Raw genomic sequence first — 27,445 nt, 5'->3', positions numbered from 1 at the left:
CTATTGACTTTGTCTCGGGACTTCCCCCCTCTGAAGGAAAGACTGTCATCTTAACCATTGTGGATCGGTTCTCGAAGATGGCCCACTTTGTCCCGGCGCCTAAACTCCCCTCTGCCAAGGAGACGGCCCAGCTCATGATCGACCATGTCTTCCGGTTACATGGCCTGCCTCTGGATGTGGTTAATGACAGGGGACCCCAGTTCTCCTCCAGGTTTTGGAAGGCGTTTTGTTCTCTGTTGGGGGCCTCCTGCCAGCCTCTCATCGGGCTTCCATCCCCAGTCTAATGGCCAGACAGAGCGTGTGAATCAGGACCTGGAGGTCGCGCTCCGCTGTCTGGTGTTGGATAACCCCTCCGCTTGGTGTAGCCAGCTCGCATGGGTGGAGTACTCCCACAACTCTCTTCCCAGCTCCTCTACGGGCCTGTCCCCGTTTGAGTGTGCGCTGGGCTATCAACCTCCGCTGTTTCCGGAGCAGGAGAGAGAAGTAGAGGTCCCTTCTGTTCAAGACTTTGTCCGTCGGTGCCGACGCACCTGGAAGAAGGCCCGGACCGCTCTCTTGCGTACGGCTACGAGGAACCGGAAACAGGCTGACCAGCACAGAAGGCCTGCCCCTGACTATCAACTAGGACAGGAAGTTTGGCTTTCTACCCGAGACCTGCCCTTGCGGGTCGAATCCCGGAAACTGTCCCCGCGCTACATTGGCCCGTTCAAGATCATACGCATCATCAACCCAGTGGCAGTTCGGCTCAAGCTCCCCAAGACCCTTCGGGTGCACCCCACCTTCCATGTCTCTCAGCTCAAGCCAGTGTCTTCCTCCCCGCTTGTGCCCCCTGCTAAGCCCCCCCCTCCCCCTCGCCTTCTGGACGGTCATCCCACCTACACTGTCCGGCGCCTATTGAAGATGCGCCGCTGGGGCAGGGGCCGTCAATACCTCGTGGACTGGGAGGGATATGGTCCAGAGGAACGCTGCTGGGTCTCGGCCCGGAACATCCTCGACCCCTCTCTGATCGCCGACTTCAACCGTCGGGCCCCTGGGGCAGCTAAGGGGACGTCAGGAGCCGTCCCTAGGAGGGGGGGTCCTGTCACAGCCCTGGCCACAGTCTGTGCCACACCCACTCATCCACTGCCCTGATGACTACCTGGACCCACCTGTGTGTCTCACCTCACCTGCTCCCTGATTAACCTAGTCTATATATAGCCCTTGATGCCCTGATGTGTTTGTTGGATTATAAGTTTGCTCTGCCTTATGAATACGTTTATTCTTGCCTTGTATGGTGTACCTTATTTTCTAAGTAAAATACTTTAAGTTATTCCTGGTGTCCTGTGTTCTGCATTTTGGATCCTTATCTGGGAGAGAAGCCTGACAGTAATGTACACATACACACTGTTAATATCAAGGAATGGCAAAATGATCAGTTGTATTTTTCACACAGTGTAACCCATATGTACTGTAGCTTGAGGAGCCCTCGTACAAGGTTTCTTCGACTATGCATGCACCTCTTGGTACCACAGCACCTCAAAGGCCCTTAAAACAAGACTCCAGACCTCCCAAAACAAACTGGTCAAGCTCCTACTTGGCCTCACCCCCGAACCCACCTCACCCCTGCCCACTTTGACAGGCTGGGATGGCTTAGGGTCGACGACAGAGTAGAGTATCTTCCAATGGGTCTGGTCCACAAGATTCGATACACCACCAAGATACCCATGTACCTGTCTAAATACTTCCTTAATGTAAACGAAGTCCACTGCACCCACAACAACAAACCATGTGCAACCCAGATTCGGCACAAACAAGGGACTAAATTCTTTTCGTTCCTATGCCACCAAAATGTGGAACGCCCTACCAACAGTCATTAAGACATGTGAATCCCTTGACTCCTTCAAAACCGCTCTGAAAGGGCACCTACGGACGGCTGCAATTCAAAACTGGCCCCTGTAAAATCTGAATCCCCCCCACCACCATGCATGTTTGAGAGATCCTACAGTCTTGCAATGCCTTCAACTTGGAGTTTATAACATCTTAAATTTATCTCCTTTTTTAGATCCAAAGATCATTCCATCTTTGAGGGGGCATTCATCGCCAATGATGAAGACGTGTCTAAATTTGTTGGTGATATCCACAGCAAAGTCAAACATGTAATTGCAGACTTTCTCTTCTATCTGATTATTAAGTCAATAATTGTCATGAAATTTAACCACTTAAATCCTGTTTCTTTATTGAGTGGAGGGCTCTCTATACCAGTGGCTTTAAAGTTTTCACTCTACATTCAATATATTCACTGAAAATAGACAATCGACGAGCTCTCTGTTTTTGTCACTGTAAAGTTGTTGGCTGAGCTTAATGGTCTTCTGCAAAACCTTTCCCAGAATACAGATCCTGGTGTTTAAGTTAATTTATGACCTTCTAGCAGTTCATTTCGTTTTATTAATCACATTTCTTCCATGTAGCCCATGTTTTGTAATGGCATCATCATGCTATTATGCCTGTGGATATGCAGAGTGAACTTTAGTGAGGCGAGATGGAAAAGGGGCGAGCGGACCTGTTACCCTTCTAGATGGGTTCGTCCCAAGGACATTTTATCATGACTCCCACTTTACTGACGTTAGAGTACAGTACTGAGTACAGTGTTGCATCCCAGTTCCCCCGGAGGGTGACATGATTGTGTCCTTTCTCTAGTGAGTAATTTAGTGAGTCTAAAGCCCAAACCACACCAAAGGGCACCATGCAACTCCTTGGGTCCAAACGGTTGCAAGGAGTTGCATGGTGACCATTTGGTGTGGTTTGGGACATTGAATTCCATCACTTGGGACAACGTGGAACGACGTGCGTCAACGTGCACCACTGGGACGACCGCTGGGACAACGCTAAAACCATCTCCGTCTCGACCCTTTGGTGTGGTCAGGGCTTTAGGATGCAGGCTACTTGTATCACTGCATTGGTTAAAATAGAGACTAATGTAGGGTTGGTGCAGTTAAAATATTTGAATAAAACACATGTCTGTATAAATTCAGCAAACAATGTAATAAAAACATAATTATAAACACATCATTCTTCGTTAACATTTTGGAGGCAGTACAGTAACAAAACTATGCTAAAAGGATGACGTAAAAATCCCCTGCGGGCTTGTTTCCATTGTGGTGCGCATTACACTCAATTCATCATCATGCCATACAATACACCATACATTTCATATCAGCGCGCACACACATGCATTTTGATTGCACATGCAAATTGGTTGTGTGCATGTGTGCCTATGTCCTGTCATGTAATGGTTCTTGAATTTGGTTACATGCATAATTGTTACCCTGTATACCTACATACAGTACAGTATGCATACATATTAACCTGTATACCTACTGTGGCATGTCGCTAGGCAACAGGCCACCAGGTAAGCATGGGACCCGAGAGAGCCAGTGGGAAGGAGCCAGAGTGCAGCTGAGAAGGCCCCGCCTACCACTCGGCCAGCTGGTAGACGGCCGCTACGTGCCCGCCTACATGTTGTCTCAAGTTCATGAATACGAATCAAGACCACCTGCGGAGCCGGACAGACAGACAATATGTAGGCGAGGCTGCCTCTGCCCTCACTTCTCACATGACGCTCTGAGAGACAGGTCGGGCCATGCACTGGCGGCAACACGCTCCTGTCATTAGACCAGAGTAACTCCGCTGACGAGGTTGAGACGGGGAAGGGAAAACCCCCGTCAGTGTGCCTCGGCCAGGAGGAACATTATAGGAAACTGATACAGATTCCCCCCCCGTGAGGACCTGGATAGGGAAAGAGCCGGCCAGCGCCACCCTTAGGGAAAGAAGGGAAAGCCTGGAGCTCCCACCAGTGACTTTTTTGTTCTGATCGTATTTTATGATTTAAACCTTTTCAAGCCCATCCCCACGGGTCTGTTCACAAATAAAAACGCCAGTAGGCGAGATTCTGTACCAGTGAGTGTCTCTGTGTTGTTCAGTTCCCACACTACATACAGTACAGTATGCATACATGTTACCCTGTATACCTACATACAGTACAATATGCATACATATTACCCTGTATACCTACATACAGTACAGTATGCATACATATTACCCTGTATACCTACATACAGTACAGTATGCATACATATTACCCTGTATACCTACATACAGTACAGTATGCATACATATTACCCTGTATACCTACATACATACAATATGCATACATATTACCCTGTATACCTACATACAGTACAATATGCATACATATTACCCTGTATACCTACATACAGTACAGTATGCATACATATTACCCTGTATACCTACATACAGTACAATATGCATACATATTACCCTGTATACCTACATACAGTACAATATGCATACATATTACCCTGTATACCTACATACAGTACAGTATGCATACATATTACCCTGTATACCTACATACAGTACAGTATGCATACATATTTTGCCTGTAATATCCACAACCCATATGAGTTTTATTATGGTAATTTGGGTCCAGGCTGCTTCACATATTTGTCTAAGAATTGGAGTTTGGAAGCGCTTGTTTTTCATTAAAGCAACCTCCTGCTGCCTCCTGCATTATGTGCAAATTCAAAACTCAGGGCTGTTGAGTGATATCCAACGAGCACTCCCAAACTCTGACACTTAGAAGGAAAATAACCTGCACAGAATTTCTTGACAGGAAGTAGCTCATTCATATCTACGGTGGATTTTTATTAAACAAATACTGTACAGATTGAAAGAGGATCATTCAAGCTTTCCGTACAGCTGCAATGTTGTGTTGGTGAGTTAGACGTTGTGTAATACAATCAGATAGGACGTAGTCTGATCATATGCTTCGTCACACAACAGTGTTGCACGTAAAAAAATATCCAGCCAACAACATTTCCATACTATTGAACATACATGTTCCAATATTGGATCCTGGTGTTCTATAAACACAACTGACAATCACATTTTTTCCATACATGTTTCAATATTTATGCACTCCATCACATCATCAATAGTTACTGACATAGTTTCAACAACCATAGGCCTATACATTAGGCTTTTGTCTACAAAAGAGAGCAACCCCTCCTCCAGTTTTGCCCTGTCTATTTATATAATTAAGTTCATATCCCTGTAAGACAAAATCCATTCCTATATCAACTTTGAGCCATGATTCTGAGATGAGAATGACATTAAAAGGGTTTTTAAATGTATCAAAATAATCTCTTATACTCTTGAAACTTGTATATAGGCCATTAAAGTGAATGATTGAGATTCCATTTTCATATTTGATATTTTTATTAAACTGCTGCTCTGTATAATAGCAAAAGTTAGTATTTATGTTATTGAAGAGGTTATGGTCTGGATCATCGTAGATGTAAAAAGTGCACAAATAAAAACCATGAGCACCACTGGAAACATTAGCCTACAGCTTAATGCTCTTTGTCAAACTTCTCAAGTTGGTCCATGCTATTCATGTTTTCACTATAAAACAATTAAGAATTCACATACTATACTGTACATACAATCAGTTACACATTTCTGCAACATTTTATTACGATCAAAAACATTGAATAAAACTACAAAAGTACAAAACTGTTATGACATCCAATATCATGTTTGCAGGCCAGTGGTTAGAGAGAAAAACATTTATTGTTCTTATAAATATCTAAGTTATAGGCTATTCACTTTTAAATCCGTCGTTCCCACAGTTTTCATCGTCAGACCCAAAAGACCAACATAATGAAAATAGCAGATCAATAAGCTCACAACTCTGCGAACTTGCGACATGTTATGAGCTTGTAGATCTGCTATTTCCACAAACTGTGGAATGGAATGTGTTTTGTAGAAACACATTCGAAAAAGTAAAAGATGAGAGTTCATTTTTCTTCATTTCCTGCTTTCTTTAGTTTGAATTTTTTTAGCTATTTTTGTAAGGGGGCGGGGGCATTCGAACAAGTGACAAACTGACATATTGAGCCTATACGACACACAGTATGACATCCCCCCAGTATCCCCCGTCACATTCAGTAGAGATCTTTTGTCACCAGATGTAGGCCTAATTGGCCACACACAATAAAAACGGTCCCGAACAATTTGGGAAACAGTGTTTTAAACATACAACATACAACTGGCCAAAAGGGAACACATTTAGATATAATGGAGGAGCATATTTAGTGACCAAACCAAATACTGTAGCTAAAATATCATAAAATGTTTCCAGAGAGAAAGCCATGAGCTTAATGAAACAACAACAACGAAAGATAAATACTCAAGGAGAGTACAATGTCCTTTAACCCTTCCAGACCTGAGGCAGATTCTACAAAACAAAAAATGGTTAAATGAAGAAAGAATGAAAAAAAGAGTTGTTCTCAAAACTTCTCCTAAATTATATGAAGGCCTATTTGGCCGCAGACCGCCGGAGTCCCATCTCAAAATATATTGTTCCAGGGACCGCCAAGATGCAAAGATTTGAGTTAAAAATGTTTGCTTAAAAAAATACAAATGAAACTATACATATTCAAAGATGTGTGTGTGCCGTGCTTGTGTGCCGTGCGTGTGTGCATGTGTGCGTGCACGTGCGTGCATGTGTGCTCAGTGAGTGTGAGGTGCCGCTGAGCAGACGTATGGATGTCCGGCCTCAGCGGAGCAGCTCTTGGGGCTCCAGGTTCGAGGGTTTTGAACCAGCACACAGGAGGAGGAGGAGGTCCTGACATCTGGAGCAGGCCGCTGGAGCTGGGAGAAGGTCAGTGGACGTCCATCTGACCAGACCCAATGTCCTGGACCTCCAGACAGCCCTGGGAACCCCCGTGGAGAAGAGAGGCGTTAAATACATTTTGCTCCTATATGACACTAAAATGTGGAACGGCAATTAAGACATGTGAATCCTATAGACTCCTTCAAAGATCACCTGTGGACGGCTGCGATTCTAAACTGGCCCCTGTAAATAAGTTACTATTTTTTGTCTCTCTGAAATTCTTTATTAGGAACAATCCCTTGAGATGAAGTTTCCTATACTGTACATGTTTTCCCCGTTTTTACTCTATACAATGATGATTTATTTATTTTTCTTCATAGAAGTGTATATTTGTAGGTATAAATGTGACAAAAACAAGTTGCTCTTTCTGTTTTCATCCTTGTAGCAGTTTTTGTATTGGCTTGTGCTTTCATTTGAAAGGTACCCATTCTACATACTGTAAATTCAATTTCCAATCAGTCAGTCAGTCAATCAATCAATCAATCAATCAATCAATCAATCAATCAATCAATCAATCAGCTAAGGACAATCAGAAAATATCTGGCACTGTGTAAATAAAATCAAGATTTAGGTGACATTCACACCAGAAAGCTTTACTGCGATTAAAACTAATACTGCTGCGCATTGTCCGAAAGTTTGCTTTGTTTGGCAGGTGTGAAGGCTCATTCGAATCCTAATGCGCAGCAAAGAACCGCATTCTACTCCGCCCAAAAACGGGGGTTTCGCTTCGCTTCCAATCGCACTTGATTTCGATTCGGTGCAGGTGTGAATGCAATCCGCAGCAAATAAATTAAGCAAACAATGTGGCGGGTGAGGAGCTGAACACAGTTGAAGACGGAGAAGGCATATTTTACACAGCGCAAAGATGTCCCGTTACCGTGGGTAGACGTGGTCAAATGAGGAGACGTTAGCCCTGATCGAAATGAGGACGAGTACATTAATCAATTGCTTAAGGAAACACATAAAAACACTGCAGTGTATTATAGCCTACAGAATATTCTGTCTGTCTGTCTGTCTGTCTGTGCGTGCCGTAAACAGGGAGTAGGGACTTTCATCTTGATAAACTTGTAAACATTTAGCGCTGCTGTCTGTTATATCAGTGCGCTCAGCGCTGTGCCTCCATGCCCAAAAGAACAGTACGTGGCTGCGTGCGGGGAGAGAGGGGGGGTCCAGTCCCAGACGGCACGACACATGCACGATTGCACGTTATGAGTATAATTTTATCACCATATATTTCACTGTGTAGGCTAGATTATGAATGGAACACATTGATAAAGGTCCCCCCTGCTCCGTTTCCAATTGCTGCGGATGACAGTGTGAAGGCAAACCGCAGCAAATGAAATATGCAAGAATCCCAATTTCTCCGCCCATTCGCATTGAGTCTACCTAAGTATTAGGTGGGAATGTGACCTTAGTCTCTGGCCAGTGAGTGAGTTAAAGATTATGGGCTATGTTTTTGTCCATGCTAAACCCCTTAATCCCTAAACTACGTTGCCCTTTTTTTTACTATTTTGAAAACATTCTTTGAATAGTTGAACTGCCAAAGTTTTCTGCCAAAAACAACACTGCAGTGAAGGGGTTTCTCACCGATCCAGAAGGGTTTCTTTCCTACAAACTTCCACATCCAGGTCACGTCTCTGGTAGAATGTACACTGACCAGGTTACTGTCTGATCTGCAAGACACAACACAGTACCAGGGTTGGCTTGTGATGGACATTTTTGTCAATAATATATATATATTTTTTGTTTTGCCATGGACATACAAAATGAGTGTACAATAATATTACCAGAAACACATTTACCTGTAAGAGTAGTTGGCCTACTTAGGACCATGACAGTTCTGTAACTCTGAGAGTGCACCAAATTGGAACCAAATGGACCCGTAAATGAGTCCATTTGGTTCCATTGGTACCCTATCAGAGTTAAGGGGGTCCTTACAAGTAAAACATTTGAGAACCATAATACACTCATAATGTGCCATAAAGTGTCGTAGTAAATCAGTACATATTCTGAATAAAACTTGGAGTCTTGGCATTCAATAATTGGGTCTTGTGACTAAAATATAAACATTATAATGGTGTGTAAAGTAGAAAATCTCAAATTTGCCACGGACAAGACAAAGTCTTTGCAACGGACACATTTGTCCGTTGTTTGACCCCGTCCCCTGTCAAACATGCTGTGAAACATGAAGTGCAGTGAACAGTATATTCAGTATATTTAGTACTATACTATGTATATATAATATGACAGCAGCGGTGGAAAGTAACTAAGTACATGTACTGTACAGTATGTCAGATGTTCTACTCCACTAAATTTCAGAGGCAAATATTATACTTTTAATCCCTTACTCACTATTTGAAAACTTTAAAAAAGGCAGTAGCCAATAAAGTCTTTTTGACCTTAAGTCAGCTTGTGTGGTATAGCTGGCCTTACTTCAGTCACTCTGGGGGTCCAAATGTGAAAGTCGGGTTATAAAGTGTGTTGGCTTACAGCAGTGAACAGGCCCGCTGAGCGCTGCCCCAAGTGGCCACTCCTGGACCCTGCAGGTAGCAATGTCTCTTGTAATGAGTCCAACCGTCTGGACACCCACTGACCACTGGCTGGACCGTCTGCACGCACGCACACACACACACACACACACACACACACACACACACACACACACACACGCACATTTCAACCATGTATTTATTTCCACACAAAGGAATTGCAAGGACATTGGAAGTATTATAGGTGCATTATGGTTATTGGTTACATTACACACACACACACACACACACACACACACGCATGCACGCATGCACACACGCACACAGGGCAACGTAGCTCACACACAGGACAACAGATGAATTATGATATATTATAGATGTATGATCTATAAGCTATGATCTATTCTATGACATCAAAAGCTCACATGTCCAAAATTCAAACAAAAAGTTAAAATATGGAGTAAATATGCAAAGATGTGATTCCAGGTTGTTATAAAATTATCCCCCAATTGTTGCAACCAATTTTCCCACCCAATGTCAATAGTCAATATAATGTAATCCTGGGCGCTACCACCAACCTGGGGAGAGCAACGGACTTCCTTCAATGCATGAGCGTCGAAGCCGCTTATTTTCACCTCACAGGGGAAAGTTTCCCCCGTTGGATGTAGCGCGTAATGGAAGTTATTCTAACCAGTTCCTTTCCCCTCCATCAGGCACCCATAGCGTGTATTTATTTATTTGACAGGGACAAAGCTCATTAATCAACATGTCAGTTTTCACATCAATGTATATGGGCCAGAGTTAGCCAAAGCTAAATTTCATCTGTAGTCCCTGGGCAGGCTCTTAAAAAATGAATGATAAAAAGGACAAAGTGTAGTGTGCCTGCACACAACACCATGCGTTGATCAAAGGTACTATGTTTACCCAGGGTAACTGGACTAAGCTCAAGAACTTGTTTACAGCCAGGCCCTGCTCATAGAACATTTCATGGTAGGGGTTCAATGTCTTGTCCAAGGGCACTTCAGCGGTGGTAATTTTAACGTGCCGGTCCAGGGATACGAACTAGCGACATTCCAATATCAAGACCGCTCCGCAAACCGTTCGGTAACCGCTGCCTCATGCCATGTGTGCATAGGTGCAAGCACCAAACACTACGTCCATACAAAAACACAATAGAATACAGATAAAAGAAAGACATGGTGTGGTGTGCCTGCACACAACACCATGCGTTGATGCCATGTGTGCATATGTGCAAGCACCTACAAACAAGCCGTATAGAGACCAGGATTACTGCATGCTTTTTTGTGAGGGTATCTACCCTAGGGGACATGAGGTGGACATGAAAACTCCACACAGAAAGGCCCTTTTGGCCTGGGCAGTGTTTCAGCGGTCCAGGCACCTTGGCTGGTAATCCAGTCTGGCAGTAAATGGTAAATGGTGCATTTATATAGCGCATTTATCCAAGGCACTTAACATAGATTGTGCATTACATTCACCCATTCATACACCGATTGCGGCGGAAGCCATGCAAGGTACCAACCAGCACATCGGGAGCAACTTGGGGTTCAGTGTCTTGCCCAAGGACACTTCGACATGTAGACAGGAGGAGCCGGGATTCGAACCGCTGACCCATGGATCATTGGACGACCTGCTCTACCTCCTGAGCCACAGCCGCCACTGGCAGTGTGCCGCGGGTTTGACTCCCAATCTTGACGGCCTTTACTGCAAGTCTTTCCCCATTTCCTGTTAGCCTAAACATAAAAGAAGAAAGGCCCTTTTGGCTTTAGCCAACCCCACCTAGGGTATGGTCACTGATGCCCCACCCCCCCCCCCCCCCCCCAGTGCCCACAGCGGGCATCAGACCTAGCCGTGAGGTGACAGCGCTACTGACTGTGCCACCGTGCCCCTGAGGTTCCAGGTTGTTCCCTATTTTTTACAGAAACAGAGAAGCTGCAATTTGATCCTAAGAGTATTCCAGGTGCCTACCTTATGTTGCCTGGTGACAGGGTGGCCTCTGGGTCTTTCTGGGCTGTCCATCTGAGGTTGGTCCCTGAACCCCTGACCTCCGACCTCCTGCTGTAGTCCAGGGAACACCTGGGGAGCAGGCCCCGCCCCCTGCAGCCTCACCTGGAGTCCAGGGAACACCTGGGGAGCAGGCTCCACCTCCTCCTCCAGCCTCAGAGATGTCAGACTGTGGAACTGATGGAACAGTGTGCAAACAATGATCTCTCTGATCGAGTAACTTGAGGCATGACCACATTTGGGCATAATTTGAGTGCCTGCTACAGACAACTTGGACTTGCTGTAACAACATTTTAGACCAAAATTGCATTACGTTTGTGAACTCCTCTTTAAATAATAGCAAACTGGTCATGCATACGTTTACTAAAGTTAATATCATCGTCTTTATGGCCATACATACGTATTTAGTACAGATACTAACGGCAGATGACGTTTAAATATAAACTGACAGGTTTCCAATTTCAACTTTCCTGGCTTGTAAATGTATAGCTTCTAATGTAAACTTCCTGGTCTTAAAGGATAATTCCATACTAGAAGGCTTCCTTACCTTTATTTGTAGTTGTTAGGTCCCCACCAAAGAGGTCCGGGTATTATTTTGTGCAAAAGTGCATTATTGGCTATTTCCCCTACCATAAGCCCTCACTGGGGGTTGGGTTTTTGTGCTAATTTGCTTATTTCCATCAAAATAAGTAGTAAAGTGTGCCGCTTGGGATACTATTTACATTATGAAGAGAGGATATATCCCTCTAACACCCGCATTAATTTCTACTTGCAAAAAATAGATTTCAATCTTACTACTACTTTGTACTACTAGCACTGACACTAAAAAAGATGTTAAAAAAAAAAAAAAAAAAAAGTTTGATGAAAAATGTATAATAATTATATAATAATTATATAATAATATAATAAATTAATAATTTACATTTGGGGGATATCTTTCACAATAATGAATAAAACATGTTCTAGACGTTCTAATGATCACAAAAAAACATATATTACAATTATTTTACCTACTTTTATTAGGGTAAAGGTCAAAAGTTGTAGGTTAAAAAATGTCCAAACATTTTTTATTTGTGTGAATTTCAGCCTCTGTGGGGGGTATTTATATGCAAATATCATGACTAATGGCATTGAATTGGCATTGCAATGAACATCACTGATGACATTTAGGTGAAAAAAGAACAGAAAAAAAATAAAAAAAATTAGTAATTAATTAAAATAAAATTGTAGCTAAAAAGCAACTCTGGGTGCTAGAGGGATATACATTATTTTTTTAATTTTTGATCGATGGAAATAAGCGAATTAGCACAACACCCCATAGCCCCATTCACTTCAATGCAATTCCATGCAATTCATTGAGGGCTTATGGTATGGGAAATAGCCAATAATGCACTTTTGCGCAAGGTAAGAAAGACTTATATTATGGAATTCTACTTTAAATGTAAACTTCATGGTTTATAATACAAACTTGTAATGTAAACTTCAATAAATGTCATGGCTTATTGCGACCGCAGCTCACATTTACGATGAAATTGTGCATTTCCGCCAGTGGATCACGCAAAATTCCCATACATGGGGCAAGCCCCCATATATGGTGCCCAGGTCCCTGATGTCATAGTAAATGCAACCTGCTGTCGCAATTAAGCCATATATGGAGATTCCTGATGTCATCAATATTGGCCAGCTATACATTACAGGTTTGTAATGGGCTGGGGTGATGTGAGTGGAACCAGGTGTGTAACTAGGACTGAAGTGAGGAAATGGGATGAGGGAGTGGCCGAAGTGGGAATACAGACAGGGGGAGACTCAAACCATGACACTGACCTCATCAACACCTGTACACTCAAAACACACTCCATATATGGCCAGTACATAATTCATTCCATTATGTTGATCTGACCCTCCATGCCAAAGCGCCAGCGCTCGCCCAGCAGTCTGCCGTCACCCAGGCGGATGCGTGCACGCGACCTCGAGGTCTCTTACTCGCCCTCAAGCGTCTTACTGGTAATATAATATTCCGTAGTAATTGTTAAGTTACTGGTTTATGAACTTCTGATGTGTTTCTAATATAAACTGACAGTCGTCTTACCGTCCAGACTCTTTCTTCAGTCTTCTGTCCAGACTGCTGGATCTACAGATGCCAAGAAAAATGTTTCAATGAATTAACCTTCATTTATTTATACACATCTAGATCTGCTATTTCCACTACTTCCTAGTCTTTTTGGAATGTATATATATATATTAGTGTTGTCACGATGCTGGATTTTACACTTCAATACGATATTCTGAAAAGTATTGATATTTCAATACCATTTTCGATACCACGCAACCACAGCGATTTTAGTGCAAAATATTATTTTTATTTCAAGAAAAATACAGAACTTGAGGTAGTGCTTTTTGAAAATCCTCTGAGATTTTAACGTAATATAAGTACAAATAAAAGCTGTGCATTTTCATACCATAGAAATATAGAATATGAACATTACAACAATGAAAACAATGTTCACTTGTTTAACAGTTCAACACTTGTTCAAAAGCTTGAGATACTAGTGGTACCGTGTAACACATTCAAAAGGCATAAAAGTTCAAGTAAAAATCAAAGCAAATACAGTAAAATCTATTCTCATCTTGTCTATTCAAGTAACAACTTAAGTGCAACTAAGGTAGAGTACACAATACGAACTTGAAGTACTACAAACAAAGTACAAACTCTGAACCCTGAAATGACCAACTGTCTGGAAGTTATATTATTTATTATACAGTAACAGTACACTAGTACAGTATGTACAACTGCAAAGTAATGCAATAATTGAATTTGTGCATTAAGTGATAGAAGCAGATAAGCAGTTATATTGAAAAGGCACTTTACGGCAATTGAAAATAAATAAAAAATGCAACTGTGCAACAATGCAATCTGAAGCATTTTCAATATGCAACAAAATTACTATTCTAGTTTCATATTTTGTGCTAGGAACACCAACATGTCAATGTGCTCCTTTAAGTTATGGCGTTGTCTTTGCTGCAGTCTCATTCTGATTCTTCTCCGCAGCTTCTTCTCTCTGGTGCTAAAAGAGAAATATAACAGAATGGATTGTTTTTATTTTAACTATTTATAAACATTTATTTAGTGTTTCCACTTTAAATTAGGCCTTTAAAATAACTAGGATCTTATTGATTAATCATAGAAATAATCCAAAGTACACGTAATAAAAAGCACAACAGTAAACAGTTCATTATTTTCTGACCACTATTCAGTATTATTCACCACATCATCTTGGTTTCTATTCATATTAACCAATGCATCCGGTCTAAGGCTACTAGGCTAGCCTACAGTATATCCGGTATTCAGTCACACACACACACACGCACGCACGCACGCGCGCGCACACACACACACACACACACACACACACACGCTTCCATATCCTCCTCTGTAGACCGCATTGCAACCTAACATTGATTAGCGATAGCTTAGCGATAGCTTAGCGATAGCTTTACCAAACCGTCGTAACATTAGCAACAGCTTTAGCCATCGTAGGACGACACACAGTACACAGAAACACCGACATATTATAACTATAACACACAAGTCAAGTTACCAACCTCTTTGAACTGTTTGTGAAGGTCTTGGTTGTCTATCCTGCAGGTGCTTTGCTAAGCTGCTCGTGTTAGCTCATTTTGTCGGCACAGCACGGTGGCATCTCTAACACATGGGTCTGTATATGTCCTTTGGTTTTCCGTGTCCATCGGATTCAAATCCGTACTTCTGCCTTTCTCTGTATCTAGCAGAACAGGCTGCGCAGGGCCCGCACTTGCCATCGTAACGAGCTTAGAAATACGAGGCTAACTAGGAGTAAAGTTATAGAACACATAGCGGAGGACATGAGGAAAAAAAAGGGGTCATACCTATGTTCCCTCAGCCCTATGTTCCCTCAGAAGGAGCATTGGTCCGAGGTGCGCTGGGGGTCGGGAGAGGGTGGGTGGTTAGGTTTAGGTGTCTGCCCCGGGGGAGGTTAGGGTTAGGGTGAGGGTTTGAGGTAGGTTGTCGATCGGACCGTCTGCATATTGACGCGGACCCGAGGGAACATAGGGCTGAGGGAACATTGGTACGGTCCCAAAAAAAACAGCAGCAGCAGAGTGAGCGAGTCAGGAGGAGAAGTAGCCAGCCAGGGCAGGGGCTGTGTGCGGCTGTGTGCCCACGTGGCCATGCATATCTTGTCAACGGGAGAAATAGAGTATCGATACATCGATACAATTAAAGATGGAGTGCCACCATTTTTTTCCACCCTAAAACATGGTCATCAGGTATTATTACAATATAAGGGGAAGTGTAAGGGAAGTGTTCAGTATTTGTTAAAATCATGCTTTTATGTGGACACGCCCACCAGTTCATTAAGTATGCCTGGTTTGCCTGGTGGGTGGTGATGGGTGGTGATCCACCTGAACTGAAGCCGCACCCACAGCTGTAGTTGTATGATAAAGGGGGAGGGGTTAGGGGAGGGGTTGATAGTGTGGTGTCACTATATTACTGTTTACTTCATTGGCCCGTTTGACTGTCAAGGGTTCAGCCTCCAGGAAGAAACCCTAAATACAAAGTCAATACACAATTGCGCATAAAAACAACTCCAGTCTGTCTAATTAAGTACTGTCACCTCATAGACACATGAAAAACTGGAAAAATACAAAAATTGTGGCACTCCATCTTTAACAAGTCAATATTTTCAGAATCAATATTTATCGATATATCAATATTTTCGACAACACTAATACATAAAATACTCTTGAACAATTAGAATTATTCTTGATATTTTGATTCTTGATCTTTTGAAATAATATACTGTAAATATTTATGTATATGCTGGAAACATTTTTATTTTTTTGACCCGAGAGACCCATACAAAATGATCTGCGACCAAAAACGAACCCTGGTCTGTGGAGCTCCGGCTCGGACCCTGTGTGCGCCGCCACTGCCCCTGGTGGCCAGTGAAGGTATGCCGGGGTGGAGTTGGGTGTGGCTGAGGGTGTGGCCGGCAGAGCCTGGCTGGTCCTGGAGGACGGGGTCTCCATGGTCGTTGTAGCGGTCCGGGACGTCTCCACGGGGACGGTGGGGAGGGGCCTGGGACCGGCTCTCCCACAGCACCTCCACCTCGATGTCTGTGATTGGATCCTCCGCCTCCACCTCCTGCTGCTCCTCCTCCTCCTTCTGCCTGGGGGGAGGAGGTGGAGGAAGGGGGCGTGTCCTATCCTCCTTGCTCACCATCAGGTCCTCTGGGTCACACATCCCTGATGAGAGAGAGAGAGATTGCAAACATGACTAATCCTCCTACATTAAACTCATTCACTGCCAGATGAAATACAAAAATGTAACCCACCCTGACAAACAGTAAGTCATTGTAAGTATGTCATATGAAAGCAGGGAACCATAGCTTCAAATTGACATATTGGTTGTTCAGTCTGACCCTTCATGTTTAGGAGATACGGCTTATCGAATAACGTCTTGCCGAGATACAGGAGTTGAGAAAATAGTGAAATTATTCATTTCTGTGGTCTGTGACATTTAGAGAGTGCTGGTTCCCTATATGTTCAAAATGTGTGTGTGTGTGTGTGTGTGTGTGCGTGTGTGTGTGTGTGTGTGTGTGTGTGTGTGTGTGTGTGTGTGGTGTGCATGCGTGGTTGTAAGAGAGAGAGAGAGAGAGAGAGAGGGCGACGGAGGGAGGGGGGTGGAGTATGCTATGAAAGGAAGAAAAGTGAGCCATTAGTCGTTGGTAACCCCTTTTGGTACTGTAAGTATATTTGGGGGATGTAACCCTCCTCACCTTCTCTCGGGTCAATGATCTCCACGCTAGCGGAGCTCGTGTGTCCCAGCAGTGCATTCTGGGGGTTCTTCAGAAACACGCTGAAGCTCTCGTGGTTCTCTTCCAGCCCGTCCGCCTCCAGGAACACACTCCACGTTTTCACATTCACCCCTGATTTGGAGGAGGTGCAAAGAAATGTTGTCTGTGAAGTTCGGTGCGCTATTATAGATTACTAGAATTTCATGCCCGCGTCGCGGGCACTCAATCCCAGAGTTACTTCGCCACGCACTCCGCGGCAGAACTGTATGTAATCGCGCCTGTGTGTGTGTGCATGCAATGAGAAGCCAGTTTGCATGGAAACTCACTTAACCAATGTCCACCAGAGGGCGCAAAATTACAGAAAATAAAAGCACAGTTATGAACGGAACATGACAGTGAGAACATGACAGTGAGCACAGGCTATAGTGGCCACATGCCACATGTTTTCATAGGCTGGGGCGCACATCCACGTGACCAACGCACCGCACGTCTTTTGGCCACGTGACCAACTTTACAAATATATAATAGATAATAGAGCGGTGGTTTTCAACCCCTTATCAAGGTCCAGGGACGTGCACACATAGATATCAAAGGGGGCTTCAGCCCCTGCCCTTTTACCCGTCTGTAAAACATGAACTGCCCTCTCCAGACCACAAATGCATGCATTTACTATGGTGAAAGAAATGCAAATGCCTATTCCTTCCCATGCCATGCCGGAAGGCAGCATTCAGGAGAATTGTTTTTCCGAAGTCTCCTGAACTTATTTTTTCCATGTCGTTACACCGCATCTCCAGTAGATAAAGTGCAGGGTTGCGCCCCGAAAATAGCTGATCTACAAGCTTGAGAGACTTAAAATTAAACCAAATGGACCCATAAGGGTTTCATGTTACGCTCTCAAGAGTTATATATATATATATATATAAATATAGATATTCAATACTATACAGTCTCTTTCTAGTCAAGTTTACTCATTTGGATGAAATCACATTAGTGATTTCTTCATATCCATATGAGTAAAACCGCCAGGATCATTTGTTTTAACTTGAATAAAATTCCATGAAAAAATAAATTACGTCAGACGTGCACACAGATCAACAGAACACGCACGCACGCACACACACACACACACACACACACACCACACACACACACACACACACACACACACACACACACACACACACACACACACACACACCTGGGTCAAACTGGATCAGGCTGGCTGTGCTGTGTGTGAAATCTCTGCCCACTTTAGCTGAGCCTTCCTCCACCTGTAAAATAATGAGGTAGATCAAAATTAAGTATTAATCAGCGATTACCTGTATTGACACACGGATGATAACGACACATGTATTCATCAGTGATTACCTGGCTGTATCATCTGGATGCATTAATGTTACAGGTGTAGGCAGGTCTGCAGTGTTTGTACACACAATGAAGTGGTGTTGGCAAACATAATTTCAAACTTGGCTCCCCCCCCCCCCCACTTCCCCCCTGTCATCGTCACACTAAAGCAGTGGTTTTCAACCCTTTTCATATCAAGGCCCATTATGTATTTGGCATTTGAGCAATGGTCCACCATTAACGACATTTAGCCTCGCAGACCCAAAACTAACTAACTACCAACCGCTTCAAGGACCACTTAATTGGTCCCCGGACCACCACTGGTTGAAAACATCTGCACTAAAGCACCCGGCCTCAGGTATGAGCTGCACGCCTGCATGGATGCATTCATGTTAACAATAGATACGTATTGATCAGGCATTACCTGTATTGATACGTAGGCAGGGTCAATGCTCTTTCCAGAGCGCTGCAGTGTGATGGTCAGAGTCCCTGCGTTCTCACACACTCTGTAGCAGCTGGAAGAGAGCTCTACCCTGCTCCACATCACCTCTAATCTGTTAGGGATAATGCAATGCAACACGTCACGCTGTTAGATACGATACAATACAATGCAATGCAATACAATAGTAGTAATAATAATACTATTCACTAATAATATTAATAGTAATAACAATAGTAAAAATAGTAGTCACTAATATTGCTCTGGAGAGGGAAGTCTGGAGCTCTCTGGTGGAGCTGTTGCCCCTGCAACCTGACTACGGATAAGCGTTTGAAGATGGATGGATATGACCTGCTCTTCTTCATCACACCCATCATCAACACCTCAGTAACCTCAGGCTGCATCCCATCTTTTTACTTTACAGAGATAATTCTCCTCTGTTTACATCCCCCCCGGACGCCAATGCTAAACAAGCACTAGCTAGGCTACAGGATAATGTAAACAAATGCCTAAGCGGCACATCCCGACAGTATCTTTATCGCAGCGGGGGATTTCAATCATGCTGATTTAAAGACTGTACTTCACTCGTTCCATCGTAATGTGAAATGTGCCACTAGAGGGAACAAAACACTTGATCAGGTTTATACCAACATAGCCCATGCTTACAGAGCCCAGGTGTACCCCCACCTAGGTCTCTCTGATTATGTTTCGCTCCTCCTGCGCCCTTGGTACACACCAAAAATTAGATCCAGTAGGCCAGAAGTCAGGTCTGTCAGGACGTGGCCTGAGGACGCTATCCCTGAGCTCCAGGACTGCTTCAGCACCACAGACTGGGATATTTTCAGTGGCACGGAAGCGCTGACGCGTGGGTCTCTGGATTATTTTACAGACTCAGTGCTAGATTACTAGCACAATTTTTGTGTGGATACTGTTACAGACTGGAAGCAGATAGTGGGAAGAAGAGTGGGGAGTGGCTGAGATGCCCGGACCTGTGGAAACCAATGATCTGGAAGCAGATATTATGAACACGTACCTCCTCGAAGCGATACTAACCAACTAAGCTATTGGAAGCTATTTTTCGTGGCACATTATGTTTAATCAAAGTTCCCTCAGTGTTTGTGTTAGGAGTTGAGACAGTGTCTGCTGTCTGTCAGCGTGCATGATCATCATGCAGTAGCTAGATGCGCGCTCCAGTGACGGCTGAGAAAGATTAGTTAATTTGTGTCGGATAAGGACTTATTGGTGGGTTTTCCGCTAAATATTAAGGCATGTTTAGGGTGTGTTTTAGTGCCGGGGATTTCGCCTGGAAGGCTCTATTGAAACACTCACTCTTGAACGAAAGTTGAACGTGAAAAAGTGACGTTCACACACGCCAGAAATGAACGCGTTCACAATGACGTTCATCAAACAGAAATACAGTACGTTCACTTCACGTTCACCCTAAATATGAACGAGTTCGTGAACGATCGTTCTTTGAACGCGTTCGGGTACAACACTGTCAACACTATCCTACCTAGTAAACTCCACAGCAAACTACACGAACTTGGACTGAACACTACACTGTGCAATTGGGTCTTGGACTTTCTAACTAACCATACACAACATGTCAAAATTGGCAAGCACATCTCCCCCACCCTGCCCATTAGCACCGGGTCCCCCAGGGTTGCGTGCTTAGCCCACTTCTCTACACACTCTTCACACACAACTGCGGCTCCTCCTCTCCATCTAACCTCAACCTCATAATTTGCAGATGACACAACAGTACTTGGCCTCATCACAGGAAACGATGAGACCTTCTACAGGAGGGAGGTCGAGGGTTTGGTGGCATGGTGCGGCAATCACAACTTGGCTTTAAATACATCAAAGACAAAGGAAATTATCATTGGTTTCCACAGGTCCGGACATCTCAGCCACTCCCCACTCTTCTTCGGAAATGAGGAGGTGGAGAGGGTTTCGAAATTCAAGTTCCTGGGCTTGACTGTGGCCGACGACCTGTCCTGGAGGACCAACATCACCTCTGCCGTGGGGAAGCAATGCCTTTTCTTTCTAAGGAAACTTAAATGGGCAGGACTTCCACAAGCTCTGAACCCATTCTGGGCGGGAACCCCTTTTGGTGTTTTACCCCCTCAGGCCGGGAACCCATTTTTTGGTTATGTACAGTGTAGAAAAGAGTCATCCTGGTGAGCAGCAACAACCCTCCCCTGGCCTATTCCATGGGTTGGACCCACCCACCTCACGTGCTGTCACTCCCTCTCAATCACTAATCACACCTGCTCTCACTCACTCCTCAATCAGTGGCCAGCTACATATACTGCCTGAGTGCCTGTCCAGGCAGTCATTGTTTGGAAGCAGCAGCAGCAACCAGCTGAGAGCCCTCTGCTCTGGAGTCTCAGCAGGCCACGGTTATGCGTCACTGAAGTGAGTCCAGTTAAATTCATGAATGCATATGTTGTACTTTATTGGGTTGTGATGACTAGATAATGACATATGACATAATGATTATGTTTGTAGCTACATGTTTGCCTTGAAGCTCATAGTATAGGTGTGTTTGTAGCTACTTGCTTGCCTTGAAGCTCATTGAAGCTCATAGTTTAGATATGTTTGTGTAATGCAAATGCACATGTGCTTGGGCTATGGTGAACGTCAGGGAAATACATTTATCACAGGCTTAAGAGAATATTCACTTGGTGTATTGTTAATATGGTTGAATTGTATAATAATTATGTGTTTCTATCTTTCATAGTTCAAAACCATAACCTGTGATGCCTCACCATCTCCTTGCTCACTACAAATGCGTATCTGTGCAACGGAACAATAAAAGGCTTTGATGGAACTCTTTTGTATGCATTCTTGCCGATGCACCATGGTGATGCTTACTATCCTGTGAACCTAGAACTCTTATCTAGTTAACATGGTCCTTCGATAGCCGGAATTCGAACATTGCCATGGCTGAAAAGGAGAACCGATCTATCAGCCGATCTACAAGCACAGAACGCATACCTTTCCATGAGCAAGAGGAAGAGCATGAAGGAGATGGTGAGGAGGAAGAGGATCCAGATGAAGAGGAAGCTGAACACCCTGCCGACAATGACCAACCCAGCACAAGTACAAGTAGAGCTCAGTCACATCCTACAGTTGACACCAGAGCACCAGGAGGCGTTTCAGAGCCCAGCCAAGCCGAAATTCTCAAATACCTCCTTGACACAGTGAAGCAGCAAGGGGAAATGTTGCGGCGCCTCATGATCTCCAGACCAGAAAGCAGTATCACCCCCTTGACAAATCAATCGGATACATCGCGCCCATCCGTGGAGACCAACCCCAGCCTACCTGATCAGATTCCAACCAGGCTATCTGCAACCTCTCAAACTCTTCCCTCGGCCTTTAACCAAATGGTTCCCCATCACCCAGCCCCTCGCCAGTCCATGCCTTATCATTCAGATTCCTGCGTCCCCAGGGCCCCATATCTTCCAGTTCTTCACCATCAGCCAGTTTTACCCAATCCTTTATCATCCCATCCTCCAATGCAACCTCATCCTACACCCCCTCAGCCCTTTGCACCTCATCCTGGAGCAGCTATAGCACCTCCTGCTGGCCGATCCAGGCACTACCGTCCAGTTGAAGCTCCTAAATTTCCCGACTTCACCAGAGAGGACGAGGTACAATACAAGATGTTGAGAATGGCATTGAACAATTTACTTGATCCAGACGAGACCGAAGAATTCAAGTTCCATGTTCTGCTTGACCACCTTAAGGTCGAACAGGCCAGACACCTAGCTTTGGCATACTCTTATGCCCACCAGCCATTTACTGAAGCCTTGAAAGCCCTCGACGATCGTTATGGCCGGCCGCGTCAGTTGGCATTAAAGGAACTGAAAACCTTAATGGCCCTCCCTTCTGTACGTGCTGGAGATGGTCGTAGCCTTGATGACTTTGCCCTACGCGTCCAAGCCCTCGTTGGGCTGCTGAGAACCATGGCTGACCAAGGCAACGCTGAACTCCTCTGTGGCTCACATGTTGATCGGCTACTGGAGAAACTCCCGCACGACCAAATCAGCCGCTTCAAACGCCATATGTACAGAACCCAGGTAGATGCCTCTTATAACCTTACACACCTTTCTGAGTGGCTGCAAATGGAGTCCCGTTGCCAACATCGAAGCGACTGCCCAGGCTTAAACCCCCCTAGAACACAAAGACCACAAGTACCTACTTATTCCACCACCATATTCCATGGAGCTGACTGCACTGGTGAGCAATTTGAACCTCAAATGCCGCCTGTGTCCCCCTGTGCCTATTGTGGATCCACAGACCACCATATAAGCCAGTGTGAAGATTTCCAGGTCTTAAATAAGGAGCAAGTCATAGGATGGATTAAAGAGAACAGGAGGTGTTGGCGATGTGCCCGACCACATCTCGCAGCTAAGTGCACCTTGAAGAGGAACTGCAACACCTGCCAGAGGAGACACCTACAAATCCTTTGTGAGATCAACAATACCTCTGAGGCTACTTCCTACCTTGTAAATCCCACCGCTAACACTCTGTATCTTGATCGTCCAAGACATGCTGGTCAAGTCCTATTGAAACTGGTCAAGGTCATCCTACAGAATGGTACTCGCACCCTGGAGACCTTTGCACTGCTGGATGATGGGTCAGACCGAACAATCCTTTTACATCCTGTTAACAGCGAACCCGAATCGCAAGTACAAGCCCCCGACTGGCAAAATGGATCGCAGAACTGTGATTATTTTATGCCTGTTGCTATCGGGAGACATTCATTTCAATCCTGGACCGGTTACACGATCACAAGCGGTCTCACAAGCGAGACTGCTCCTACAGCAAGAGGTACTTCCGCAAGCCACATCCGTTTCCATCGCAACGCGCCACGGCTTCCAGAGCGCCGCCTCCATGGACTTGACCACGGACGCAACTCCAAGATCAGCCTGGGAACGCTCTCCAGCCTCTCCCCCACAGCATACAACCAACGCCAGCGGACCCCCTTATTTCACCGCGGGCGTTATGTTTGCTGAAGCCAACTCAGCGGCTGTGATCGAAACCGAGGAACACCCCCCCCTCCCCCACACCCCCAGTCGATCCAGGGCTACTGAGGACAAGGACAATGGCTTTGACATTCCACCGCCCCTCCCCACTCACACCTCAGCCACGGAAATTCCACCGCCCATCCACATTCACACCTCAGACTATTTCAACACCGACGAAATTAACACAATCGTCGAAACCAACGGCCTTCATCTGTTTCATTTGAATGTGAATAGCCTCAGTCGCAAACTGGCAGAGATCAGACATCTATTTCAAAACGGTAAGGCAAACATCCTGTGTTTTTCTGAAACTAAGTTGGACGAGTCCACAAAGGACCCAGAGATAGAAATAGAAAACTATACTGTCATTAGGAACGACAGAAACAGGCATGGTGGTGGCGTGTGCATGTATATTCACAAAGACACTGAATATGTTACTCGTACTGAATTACAGCATGATGAAATTGAAACTGTGTGGGTTGAATTAATTTTCAAAAATGCTAAATCAGTACTAGTTGGCACCGTCTATAGACCGCCTGATCAGCACGGGTTCTATGATATTCTTGAGGGGTGCTTAGCTGGGGAGGAATCTGTAGAGAAAATCCTGATTGGCGACTGGAATACGGACATGCATCGTAAGGAAGTGCCTGTGTTTAAATCGTTTAGTCGGCTCTGTGATCTGCATGGTTTCAGCCAGCTAATTACCCAACCCACAAGAGTGTGTGATTCTACTCAAACTGTCATTGATCTCATTCTGACCTCGGACAAATCCAGAATCTCCAAGAAAGGGGTTATTGTATGTGGGCTCAGTGATCATTTTATGATTTTCTGTACCCGCAAAATACAGAAACTAAAATTTGACTGTCACAAAACAGTCATATCTAGGGACCTCAAAACCTACTCTAGTGAGGCCTTTAACCTAGAACTGGAGAGACTGGATTGGTCCGATGTGCTCAGGAGCTCACTAGTCGAAGAAGCATGGCTTGGCTTTAAAACCAAATTTACAACAGTACTAAACAACATGGCTCCTCTGAGAACCATCAGGGTCAAAACCCGCTCGGAGCCATGGATGAATTCGGACATACTGACTGCAATGAAAGCCAGAGACAACAAATGCTCTGAACTTCTTAAATGCAAGTCCAAGCTAGCCAAGCGCTTCGACAGTGATCTCCAAACCAAACTGTGCATCCTTAAAACCCAATGTAACAAGCTAAGAAACGGTGTAATTGCCATGACCAAATCAGCCAAAAGTAACTTTATCAATGATAAAGCCGAGGAAATCAAAAACAATCCTCGGGAGCTCTGGAAGCTACTAAACAACCAACTAGGCTGTGGTCAGAAACTTAAAACCAGGTTTACTAACATAAACATCAAATCAAATAACACCCTCATCACTGACAAGGTTGATGTAGCCAATCACTTGAACATCTTCTTTACAAACATTGCAACAATGCTGGTTAACAAACTGCCCTCCCACTCTGGGCGTTTTGGTGTAGAGCACATCAAAGGCTTCTACAAAAACCTAGGTGTTTGTAAAGATGATTTTAAAATGACAATGGTAACAACTGAGGAGGTACTTAAGAAACTGAGTGCCCTCCAACCCCACAAGGCCACTGGCCATGACAATATTCCCTCCAAATTTCTCAGAGACTCAGCCATTTCCATAGCTCCAGTCATCACCCACATAGTTAACCTCTCCATCAAACAAGGACAGGTCCCCAGAGATTTTAAACTGGCCAAAGTAACCCCCCTGTACAAAAAAGGGAGTAAATTAGAACCCGGCAACTACCGCCCTATTTCTATTCTAAGCTCCATCTCGAAAGTGATGGAAAAAATAGTCTATGAACAGGTTGAAAAGTATCTTGCCACTAATAAATTGTTGTACGAGTTCCAATCTGGTTTCAGAACATCCCACTCCACTGACACATGCCTTCTCTATTTGAGCGACCACATCAAACACGAGGTGGATGCTGGAAAATACTGCGGCATGGTCATGCTGGACCTCCAAAAGGCTTTTGACACCGTGAACCACTCCATACTGGTTAACAAGCTTAAAGCTATTGGTTTTGATAGCACATCAGTGAGCTGGATGCAATCCTACCTGGAGGGGAGAGAACAGATGGTGGAAGTGAACGGAACACTGTCCCCCCCCCTCCCAGTGAGCTGTGGCGTCCCACAAGGAAGCATACTAGGGCCTTTACTGTTCCTAATATATGTAAACGACATGACTTCAGCTTGTGACTGCAACTTGTTCCTGTTCGCAGACGACTCAGCACTGCTGGTCTCGGACAGGAACAAACTGCAGGTTGAAAAGACCCTCAGCTCTGAACTCGGTAGAATCTGCACCTGGCTCGCTGATAACAAACTATCCTTACACCTGGGAAAAACGGAATCCATTCTCTTCGGATCAAATAGTAATCTCAAAAAGGCAGATGGCTTCTTGGTTAGAGTTGGTGATGATATTATCACACGGAAGGATCAAATTACCTACCTAGGTTCCATCCTGGAGGCCAATCTTTCCGGTGATAAGATGGCCACCAACGTAATCAAAAAAGTCAATCAAAGAACAAGATTCCTCTACAGGATCTCCTCACTGGTCGACAAAAACACCTTGAAGACCTTAACAGGAGCCCTTGTACAAGGTTTCTTTGACTATGCATCCACCTCCTGGTACCACAGCACCTCAAAGGCCCTTAAAACAAGGCTCCAGACCTCCCAAAACAAACTGGTCAGGCTCCTACTTGGCCTCACCCCCCGAACCCACCTCACCCCTGCCCACTTTGACAGGCTGGGATGGCTTAGGGTCGACGACAGAGTACAGCATCTTGCAATGGGTCTGGTCCACAAGATTAGATACACCACCAAGATACCCATGTACCTGTCTAAATACTTCCTTAATGTAAACGAAGTCCACACCCACAACACCAGAGGGAGTGCAACAAACCATGTACAACCCAGATTCGGCACAAACAAGGGACTAAATTATTTTCGCTCCTATGCGACCAAAATGTGGAACGCCCTACCAACAGTCATTAAGACATGTGAATCCCTTGGCTCCTTCAAAACTGCTCTCAAAGGGCACCTACGGATGGCTGCAATTCGAAACTGGCCTCTGTAAAAGCTGAATTTTTATCTGGATTGTACTATGTTTTTGTATGGACGTGGTGTTGGGTGCCTGCACATAATGCACACATGGCATCAACGCATGGTGTTGTGTGCAGGCGCCCTACACTCTGTCTTTGTACTATGGATTGTACTATGTTTTTGTATGGACGTGGTGTTGGGTGCCTGCACATATGCACACATGGCATCAACGCATGGTGTTGTGTGCAGGCGCCCTACACTCTGTCTTTCGTTTTCTTTTCTTTTATCCCCCTGTTCCCCTCACTGTATATATATCTTTTTCCCTTTTCGCTTCCTATATGATGAATTCCTGTTCTGTTCTTTAACTACATAGAAGTGTCTATTTGTTTGTCTCTAAATGTTTTGATGAATTGAACAATGTGGACCCTGTTGTAAACAAGTGTAAGGCTTAATTGGGTCGTCCA

At 44.5% G+C, this 27,445-nt stretch overlaps 1 protein-coding gene across 1 annotated transcript in view; it reads right to left on the bottom strand.

Moving 5' to 3' along the window:
- Positions 1-4,832: 4,832 nt before the first annotated feature.
- frem1b (Fras1 related extracellular matrix 1b) overlaps positions 4,833-27,445 on the bottom strand; it is a 116,996-nt gene continuing 94,383 nt past the window's right edge. Inside the window, exons 32-40 of the mRNA XM_080792090.1 lie at positions 18,850-18,979; positions 18,280-18,352; positions 17,064-17,213; positions 16,172-16,530; positions 13,337-13,378; positions 11,212-11,424; positions 9,227-9,345; positions 8,324-8,409; positions 4,833-6,776 (exon numbers count right to left, since the gene is read on the bottom strand). Of these exons, the coding sequence (XP_080648216.1) occupies positions 6,574-6,776; positions 8,324-8,409; positions 9,227-9,345; positions 11,212-11,424; positions 13,337-13,378; positions 16,172-16,530; positions 17,064-17,213; positions 18,280-18,352; positions 18,850-18,979 (1,375 nt within the window). The 3' untranslated portion in view covers positions 4,833-6,573. The remainder of the gene's footprint in view (positions 6,777-8,323; positions 8,410-9,226; positions 9,346-11,211; positions 11,425-13,336; positions 13,379-16,171; positions 16,531-17,063; positions 17,214-18,279; positions 18,353-18,849; positions 18,980-27,445) is intronic.

This window comes from Protomyctophum bolini (genome assembly GCF_963924005.1).
Source record: "Protomyctophum bolini genome assembly, chromosome: 20".
Lineage (NCBI taxonomy): Eukaryota > Metazoa > Chordata > Actinopteri > Myctophiformes > Myctophidae > Protomyctophum > Protomyctophum bolini.
This window is presented reverse-complemented; position numbering and strand designations above follow the sequence as displayed.